At 36.4% G+C, this 10,512-nt stretch overlaps 1 protein-coding gene across 1 annotated transcript in view; it reads left to right on the top strand.

Moving 5' to 3' along the window:
• Positions 1-1,121: 1,121 nt before the first annotated feature.
• Positions 1,122-10,512, top strand: part of CORIN (corin, serine peptidase) — a gene marked incomplete at its 5' end in the record, with an annotated part of 51,770 nt that continues 42,379 nt past the window's right edge. Inside the window, 4 exons of the mRNA XM_009697273.1 lie at positions 1,122-1,229; positions 2,775-2,885; positions 3,796-3,912; positions 7,455-7,553. Coding sequence (XP_009695575.1) covers positions 1,122-1,229; positions 2,775-2,885; positions 3,796-3,912; positions 7,455-7,553 — 435 coding nt within the window. The remainder of the gene's footprint in view (positions 1,230-2,774; positions 2,886-3,795; positions 3,913-7,454; positions 7,554-10,512) is intronic.

Here is a 10,512-nt window from a genome sequence, read left to right on the forward strand (position 1 = left end):
ACCTTTCAGTGTGTAATATACTTAGAAGGACACCCTTCTTTCAAAGTAACACCACTGTGAAATCCTGAACACAGGAGTCACACGCCAAGAGAGAAGCAAGCAGTAGCATGATTCTGTTGTTTAGTGGTTGAGCATCAAAGGTGAGAGGAAAGACGTGTTCCAGTCCTGCTCTTGGAGCTCTTTCTGTATGTAGTCCAGGACAGAGCTCATTTAAAATGTCAACATACACCAGGAAGAAAGGGCACAAAGAAACTCCTTGGTTCCAGCAGCATAGCTTCAGTAGGAAGAAGGGGTTGTCCACCCAACTGTTCTATATCCTGGCATTCTCCTTGGAAAAGCCTAGAGGAAGGCAGTGGATCTGGGTCATCCACTTCCCAACTATGTGTTTATAATCAAAAGTTATTACTAATGGGACTAGACACCACCAACAGTATTTTCTCTTCTGCCACCTTGCCTAACTACGGTGTAGAGTCCATGTTTTTATCGAACCTGATACTATTCAAGCATTTTGGATATTCTCAGAGAATATTTATCAGGGCTTTAGTGAAGGCCTCACCCACGGGAAGAAAGGCTAAACCCACTTAGGGCTGACAGTGCTAAGAATTCCTTGACGAGACAGCATCAGGCCAAATTCTGATCTCAAAACTTGCATAAAGCTCATTTGAAACCATTGTAAGATCAAAGGCAGGCTCAAAAACAGGGTCTGGGGATCTTGATTTTGCTGTTAGAGGCTTCAGTTCCACCTAATAGCTGCATCAGATGCTCAAGACTGTCCTAGTAATCTAGCCGATGAAACTCGCAGCCTTTCTTGAGGACTTTATGTGTATAAATTAATTAAACATTTTTATCCACGTGTGTAACCAGAGCATGTTCTCCTCATGGTATTGATCAAAAAAGCATTTGGTAGGTACAGAATAAAAACGTCTAAAAATTGCTTTTGATTTTTCTTGTTCTTCCATGTTAGCCTCTAATAAAAACGGGTACACATTAACTATTAATGCAGACCTGTAAATTGTACGGTATCTTTAGCTAATCTTGTTTCAGTCAATACATTCCAGTAGCCATAGTCTATATGAATGTTCCAATGCCATGTTAACATTTTACAAAAATTTGTTTTCTAGACTGCAGTGGTGATGTATTTCGTTGCAACACGGGAAAATGCCTAAATTATACCTTTGTTTGTGATGGATATGATGACTGTGGAGATCTTAGCGATGAACAGAACTGTGGTAAATTAAAGTTTTATGCTTTTGTAAAGTCTTTAAGATAGCAATATTGCCTAAGGCAGCAATCTTTTTCCTTAAACTACTGAAAAAGTACTATACCCTGCTGCTATTCTTTCTGGGCAAAATAGAAACAGCTCGCAAATTCTATGTGCAATTTGAAAAGGTTTAAACGAGAGTTCTGAGTTAATCCAAATTTTGAAGTTAGTGGCATTTTGAAGAAATATTCTGATTTGCAATTTGTTTTAAACTAATTCAAGATGTTATGGTTGCTTTCTTGCTAACTTGACTGAATTTAAATGAGATTAAAGCAAACCATAAGAAGCTACACAATGGTGATGCTAATTGCTATAGCTGAACAGTTTTTACATAAGCTTCATAGTGAATTCATATGTTTTGATGATCCAATTCTGTTTCTTTCAAATTCTCTTTTCAGTTGCCTTTGTATGTTCTGCCTCCTTATATTTGTCTTTCTACCTACACTTAACTTTCGTAGGAGAAAAATGAAGTTTTGTCATAAAAAAGAATAATCTTCACATGTAAATTTTGGAAAACTTTGAAAGCTTTTTTTCTGACTTTTGCTCCTGGTACTACACCTGAGAAAAATTAAGTGCTCTAAAATAATTCTTTACAAGTTAAAATATCTCACTGTTTTCTTTTGCTTTTCTAAGGAAAAGCACAGAGAATTTCAAAACTGAAAATCAAGGCACAAATTTTTCTAAGATTTATTTTCTTCTCCAAATTAAACATACTCTAAGATCTTTCACTACTTTTTGTCAGTTTTGCTTGTTTTGTGTTTTTTTTTTCATGAACCATCTTTGATTAAAGACTTTTCTAAACATTAATCTGACTCCTACCATTTCTATCTTGAGATAGTTTTTTCTATGTAAAATTTAAGATCTAACTTTTTTGTACAGGCTATAAATGGGTTTCATAGCAGATCTGGCAGATGGGACTGTGTCTATGCTCCCTATTTATTTTGGTGTAAAGTCAGCCTACTCAACAGAACGCTTTTCTTTATTTGTGGAAGCATTCAGGCAGAAAGAGTAAGACGAAGATTGGAATAGTTTCTTTGTAGAAAGAAGTTAATTATGGAAAATTCTGAGTGTATGCAAAAAACATAGTTTGTGATTAAGTGACAAGTATGGCAATTGAGAAACTTTTTTTTCTTTTACTTCTTAGTAAAAAGATAAATGTACAGAATGATTTTCTTTGATGGCAACTGAAAATATTGGCTAACTGAAAATCATTCCATGAGATTGGAAGCCAGAAGATCTTTTAATCTGCTTAACAAATTTTAGAAACCAGTTTATTTGCAAATGGAAACAACTGTGCACCTGAGAGAAGGAACGAGTGCATATCTATCTATATAGGCAGTAGAATTTAGAACATATGTAAATACCATCTCTTACTGTAATTTACTAATGCAAATGGCTCATTAGTAAGAATGGTTAGCTTATAGGCACAGAACAATTGATCAATAACATAAATTATACAAATGGTAACTTATTATCATTGGGTTTTTTGTCCTGAAATTTGCATTTTATTTAGATTGTAATCCAGTGACACATCATCAGTGCGGAGATGGGAGATGTATAACAGCTGATTGGGTATGTGATGGTGACCATGACTGTATAGACAAATCAGATGAAATCAATTGCTGTAAGTTCCCTTAATCTCTAAATTAGTTTTTTCTTTCTTTAAAAAGTAAAAACAAATTATAAAATAAGTAGTATACTTACTTATTATTTGTCAGGCAAAACTATAAGCTTATTTGATTTCAGAGGTTCACACTTGACAAATATCCCTTCTAGTAGACAGTTGCAGCAAATGAAACATTTATTGGCATTGTTGAGAAGTACCAGCATTACCTTGTGTTTCAGCTTCTTGTTGATTACAAAATTAACTTTTTGTTAATTGTGAATGAATGTATATAACCTCTTAAACTGTAGGCATTCTGAGTTTGTGACAGCTTTCTGATGTGTCTGTATGTGACCTATCACACCTTGTGTCAGGGTCTGGACTTCTGTGTGCTCTAACGATGATGGTGTATATCTGCAAAATAACTATACTAGAATATTGCTGAGATTGCAAAATCAAGTCTTGGGGAACTGGCACTTGTTTTAATGTGACTAACATTCTCATAAGACGTGATAATGCTGCTTTGATTCTTGCTGCTATTCAGTGCTTGACCTTGCAACCACTACCCTACAATTTTCCCTGAAATCTAAGAACCTAATCTGAGTAAAGGAATGTCAGTAAGTGGGCAAAGAAAAGGTGACAATTTTTATATGAGTAAAAATGATTTTTTTTTTTCCTTGGAAAAGTGGAAATCTTCTTCTCAGCCTGTTGCTAATACCCGACATAGATAGTTTCAGACCCTGTAGTTAAAGATCAGCACAGCTGTAGACTATTGAAAACATAGGTTACATATAATGAGAAATGTCTAGTGACCTTCAGTACTAAGCAGTGTTATCAGCTCCTCCTAAAATAACTTCAAGATGATGTTAAAAAATAATTAAGATCTTCATTAACCTAAGTTGATCAGAATATCATTTTTTTTTCTCTCAAGCGTGTCATAGTCAAGGTCTGGTGGAGTGCAGAAATGGGCAGTGCATTCCCAGTGCATTCCAGTGTGATGGAGATAATGACTGTAAAGATGGAAGTGATGAAGAAAACTGCAGTGAAAGTAAGGATATCCCTCATTTTACTCTTCTTACTGAACCTACTATTGAGTGCTTTGTTCCGAAGTGCCTTTGGCTAAAGCTGTCTGACAAATTTACTTTCTTTGTCTTTCAAATAACACTTGCTGAGGCTGGTTGGTGTCTGCTTTCAGACAGGAAGTTGTAAGCAGAGTTTTATTAGCCTTTAAAAATATGAAAAGTTAAAGAAATGGACGTTTAGTATAGTGTTTGGTTATCTGACATGATCAGCTGTTACTTGAAATAAATTAATACAATACACATTCACATTGTCTGCAGTAATTAGAAGCTACTATCACAGGAATTGGTGGTGTTTGAGGAGGAATTTTCTCATGAAAATCCTTTTTTCATCAGAACTTGGGAATCAAAGAAGATATTTTGCAGAAGCAAACCAATGATTTAATGTGACTAAGGGAAAAGATATGAGAATGTAAGTTTTCACAGCTACTTAATGGCTGTCTCATGATGGATTGTAGGAAAGAAAAGGAAAGCAGGCAGTTTCTTGAGCCCTGGGACATGGTTTCCCAAAGACTTCTGTCCTGTGGTACATTTTGACACTCAGAAAGAAATGTCGTGTTGTGATGATTTCAGCATTTGAATGTATTTTTCACATGTAATTCTCTTGTTTCTGGTAAGGTATATGTTCAGATTGCAGCCTTTCCTTCAATGTGAGAATTATGAATGTCTTTCTCTTACAAATCTTTTTTTAAAAGAAATTAAAGTAATTCACTTTATTTAGAAAACTCTAGTGCTGTCAGATGTAGTGGTAATAGGACAACCTATTCAAAAGTTATTAAAGTAGAGCAGACCTGTTATCATAAGGCAAATACATAATGTGATTATATAAGCGTCAATTCTTCAGGAAACCAGTCTAGAGGAAATCCTTTCACAAGCCTGTCTACTCAGTCCCTTCTGTTCATATTAAGTTCTCAGGATCTTCCTGCTTCAATTTAAACATCTCCATTCCAAAAAAAACCTGAGAAGTTGAAACACAGAAATTTCCATTATTCTTCTTTGCAATTAATGTTGACGTTGCAAAAAGGCCCTGCATGAAATTTCTTCCAGTTCTGACTGTGCAATCTCACAAAATGCTCAGTTTTTATTCTTCATCTTTCCTGATGTCCAGCCTCAGTCTTATTCTATGAATTCTATGATCCTCTGTTTCTCTTGCTGATAATGAAACTATCATTTTTAATATAAAAAAGAGATGAGGCAGGAGAATGGGATAAACTGAAAAGTACAAAACTATTTAGAGCATTCTATAAGCAACCATTGCAACTTTTAAAATTCACCTTACTTAAGTCTCCTAAATTTGTTTATCACTAGTAAAAGAGAATTTCACTGAAAATGTTGATGCATAATCTGGGCTAGAAGCCAGTGACATGTTTTGTTTTCACTGCTTTTTGCCTCTGTGGATGTTCAAGTAATAGTTAAAAATCTTTTTTTTTGATAGGTTGAAAAGATATAAATTCAAGGATACTAAATGCAGAGTAGTAGGATGGGGTGATAATTATGTAGTCAATGATCTCACTATATGCTAAAAGATTTTTATGCTTAGCATTAAACTGCAAAGCTTTTGAATACAGAAATTTTCCTTGTTCCTATTATTAATTCTTCAATGTACAAAAAACTCTATCTAATATTTTGCAATATTATGTAGAGTGAAATTCTTCCTGTATGCAACCATATCCTGTCCGTCCTAAATTTACATAATAATATGTAGACAGAATTTGGACTTTATTTAGATTATTCCTCTTTAGTTCCTTGCAAAGTCCATGTAAAAGCAAGGCAGAATTCTTGTTTGTAACTGTCCTTTGTATTTCTTATGTATGTTGTTGATTTCAACAACTACAGAAAATGCAACAGGACATACACTTAATACAAAGACTGCTCTGCTCTACAAATCAAACAATTTGTCTAGCCGAGGCAGTGAAGTTAGGGCTGAAGTGATCTGGAATATTGGTTTTGTTACAAACACAATAAATATGTGAAATCAGCATAGAAATTTGAGGTCAAGATGTGGTGACTTGCCACTTGCCTGTATGAGGTTACTGGTACCTTGTGTTATAGTACAAGTATATATATAGGGATTACAAATGACCACTGCTTCATCTACATCTGAATGAGAAAAATGGTCTCCTTTGCTACATACCTTAAGGAAATTTAATGTGTGGCATCTATTAACATTACTGCTGTCATTCATTTTGTGACAATAGAAATCTAATATAGATATACTCACAGCTGGTTCTGTGATCCCTTCGAAAGACAAGGTAGAGCGTATTTATAGAAATTCAGCATTGACTGTGCTAGGATGAAAATAATCTACACTGTAGCACAGAGGTTTTTTAAGAGCTGAGAAACACTTCCACTGTGGGATAAGAAGGAGTTGGGGCAAACTTTAAAAATGAATTTTAATGTAAAGATTTGTGATAGCTTTAGAAGTCAAAAGCTTTTCCCTACTTTTCAAGTTCCATTTTGCAATCAGGTGCACCTGTAAGATAAGACAGTCAATTGCTACAGCAAAAGAAAGTACCTCTATTGCTTCAATATATAACATGTATGAAGAAAAGTAAATCCACATAATTATGAATAGATGTGACTACATCGTCAGTTCTTTGGGACAACGTTGTTGTCTAGGTCATTGAAACAAGATGTTTCTTCAGCATCTTCTGTATACCCAATATAAGGATACCATGACTAAATGATTAATGTTCGTGGACTATGGTGCAATACAAACACTAAACAATAGTTGCAATAAACCATTTTAAACAGGATGAGATGATAAAATCCAAACTGTTCAGTCTCTGTGTACAGAATAGTAAATCAAATTATTTTGCAAAAGTCATATGGAAGAGAGAATTTAATGGTTTGGAAAGGACCTATCATCACTATGAGACAGAGAGAAGTCCAGGGATTTGTAAGAGAAACTAACTACCCAGGTAATGTGCTCAGAAACTTTTTGATGAAGTGCTGGTTTTAGTTATTCTGAATTCCATCTTTAGGACCATAGCCTTTTGGGTTTTCTTCTTGTTGTTTGTTTGTTAACCAGCCAAAGAACAATAAAGCTTCAGCTCTGACGACCTTTCTCCAGGATGGTTTTTATTGTCCACCAAAACAATCATAAAATGAGAAGCAGATCAACTGAATGGCGCTGAAGAATAATTCCCAGAGGGTATTCTCTAGCTAGGACCTATTGTTCCCTTTGAAATCTGATTTACATGACTTTTCATACTCTGACAGAGGATCGTGGTAAATGGCTTTCAGACATCCATACCTCTCATTCAGAAACTGGGATATAAGTTCTTATATTAAACGTAGGGGTAAAGAAAAGTGACATCTGGACTGCACTGCACGCTTTTCTTCCTTACAACACTTCCTTACTGCACTTGAAATGCTGTAGGGTACTTAATCGGCTATGTAAAGGAAAGATTTCATTGTAATGTAATTTCTCTATTTTCTCATCGCTACATGCTAGTCATTTTTATTAGTCTGGTAAATAATTAGAATAGTAAATTTCTGTTTTCCTTAGGTCAAACCCTCTGTCAGGAGGGAGATCAGAGATGTACTTCCTGTCCTGATCCCTGTGGAACTTCTCTCTGTGAGATGAGAAACAGCCAGACAAACTGCAGTAAGTAGGTCACGTACTTCATACTGTCCCTGGTTTAGGGTGTTTTAAAGTATAATGAGGATGCAGGGTAGGACACAGTAATTAATACTTTAATTTACTATCTAATGCATATGTGTAATGATGAAGTATTGAAAAGGACAAAGTTGAAACAGAAGTTTGATCATAACTCTGGATTATTGGTGTACTAAGAGATACTCATGACATTTGACATTGAGATATTTTCCCTTCAGTGAGTTTTTTGATACATTCTTAATGGGTGTTTATAGCTGCACTTTTTATTAACAGTTACTGGCATTCAGTGTTTACATAAAGTAAACAGCATAGTGTAAGTATAAAGCAGATGCTACTGGTTTATTTTCAAAATATAAGAAAGCATCATACTGTGTTTAGTGCTCTGGAGAACTTTTAGCCCTTTATGAAGCAATAATTTTGATATTCAAACTGGCAAAACTAGTTATTCTTTTGACCAATACATATTGTAGAGGATTGGGGTCTTTAACACTGCATATCTTAATTTCTATGTCTTGTACTATACCACTCCATGCAAGCCTCCTGTACTCATTGTACACTTGCTTCTGTGTAGCTCTATTTCTCACTTGTGCAATGCAGCACTGTGAACAGGTACTCAAAAGAAGTATATTTGTCTGGGTTTTGAAACTGGGGCAGAACTATATTCATAATTATTCAGAATTAATTAAAACTTGGTGATGTGTTAATACAGTCACATCAATTCAGGTCACCTCAGCTTGCCTTCACTTACATATGAATTTGTAGACATATCCTGTAATTGCTTTGTGCTAAGCAGTTATCTCTGCAAGGTATGGTTTGGTACTATATGGTAGCTTGTTTGGATAATGTTATTCCATTTAGGTTGGAATGGATATGGGAAGGTCAACTAGTCCAAATTCCACAGTCTCTCTAAAGTTGTGACTGTCACCCACACGTTTGTTTGAGACAGGCACGATTCATGCTGGGGCCTTTAGATGCTGCTAAAGTAAAGATATAAGATTCTTGGGCATGTATGTTTTGCATGTGTTTCTATCAGTGCTTCTCCTAACTTTTTGAAAAGAGACAATCATAAGTACCATGTTTAGCATTAGAAGGAAGTTGATTCACACCTTTGGTCAACTAGTCCAAACTCCTGATCAAAGCAGTGCCAATGAAGTCATGTGGCCTATGATCTTGTGCAGCTGAGTTTTGAGTATCTCCAAGGACAGAGATTCCACAGTCTTTCCGGGAGACCTGTTCCAGTGTTAGGCCACTCTCATGGTGGAAACCTTTTTTCCATATATGTATCTGGAATCCTCTGTGTTACAACTTGTGTCTTTTGCCTCCCATCCTATCCCTGCACGCTTCTAAGAGTCTGGCTCCCTCTGCTTTACACCTTCCAATTAGGTAGTTGTTAGCAGCAATAAGATCTCCCCTTAGCCTTCCTTTTTGATGTCTGCACAAACCCTCTTTTCACAACTTTTGCTATAGATCATGTGATCCAGTCCCCTAACCTACTTGGTGGCCTTCCACTGACCTCATTCCAGTATGTTGATGTCTTTCATGAATTGGGGAGCCAAAAAACAGGACACAATACTCCAGATACGCACCAGTGGTGAATAAAAGGGAAAGACAGCCAGTCGTCTTGTCAGAGACTGCAGTCAGATTAATCAGGCATGATTTTTCCATGATAAGTCCATGCTAGCTGAACCCAGTCACCTTTTTTTTTCTTCATGTGTGGACATGTCTTCCAGAAGGAACTGGTCCATAATCTTCCCGCACACTGAGGACAGACTGACTGGACTGTATTCCCCTGGATCCTCCTCCTTCCCCTTCCTAAAGGTGGATGTGATGTTTGCCTTTTTCCGGTCATCAGGTGCCAAGGTTGCCATGACCTTTTGAAGATGATATAAAACAGCCTCACAGTGACATTCCTCAGTGGAAACTAAGGCAGAAAAGACGTTGAGTACCTAGGTCTTTTCCATGTCACTGTTCACTTGTTCCCCTGCCCCTGTGAGCAGCAGACCCACATTTTTCTTGCGTTTCCTTTTGCTGCCAATGTACTTCCAAAAGCCCTCCTTCTTGCCCTCTACGCTCCTCTGTAGTTTCAACTGTAGCTGAGCTTTGGCTTTTCTGACTCCATTCTTGTTACCTCAGGAAATGTCTCTATGTTCCACTTAAGTGCTTTATCCCCTCTTCTGTCTTCTGTGTATTTCTTTTTTGTGTTGGAGCTTGGTCAAGAGATCTGTGTTCAGCCAAGGTGGCCTTATGCCACATTTGCTTGACTTGCTTTGCATTGGAATGGACTCCTCCTGTGCTCTAAGGAGGCTCTCCTTTAAGACCTTAACTTGCTGTCCTTCAAGCAGATACCAGCATGATCAAAACTCTCACAAGTACCAGGGCCTGCAATCATAAGGCATTTTCCAGCTTTCTGAAGAGCAGCTCATCTACCTCCTCTTTTTGCTAGGTTGGTCTGCAGCAGATGCCTACTATGTACATCACCTGTGTAGGTCTGTCCTCTAATCCTTATCCATACCCAAACTATTCAGGTGAGAAGGGGCTCTCTAAAGCGATTGGAGTAGTAGGTCTTGGATTTTTTTACTTACCTGTTGTGAACCAAACCATCATTCTTCCCCAAGAAACATTTAGAAAGGGTTATGAAATGGGAAGAAAGATATCCATATAACACAAAACTAGTAACAAGCCATTTCTTTTTCTTAAAACATTTAATAAAATTGAAATTTTAAAAATTAATCTTTTTTTCATTGCAATCTCAGATATCTTCATTGAATTATCTCAGTCATTTTCTTCTCCGTGTCTTGTAATTCATGGTCAGATATTATCTCCCGTGAGAGGCTGTCCACCTTCTGGTGAAAAGGAAGCAATATATCTTGGGATACATACAGTAATCAAGGAGAAATCAAATATGAGATATCACAACAGATCAAATTACTTTGGTTGTTGACTACAT

This window comes from Cariama cristata, unplaced genomic scaffold, assembly GCF_000690535.1.
Source record: "Cariama cristata isolate BGI_N322 unplaced genomic scaffold, ASM69053v1 scaffold4553, whole genome shotgun sequence".
Classification (NCBI taxonomy): Eukaryota; Metazoa; Chordata; class Aves; order Cariamiformes; family Cariamidae; genus Cariama; species Cariama cristata.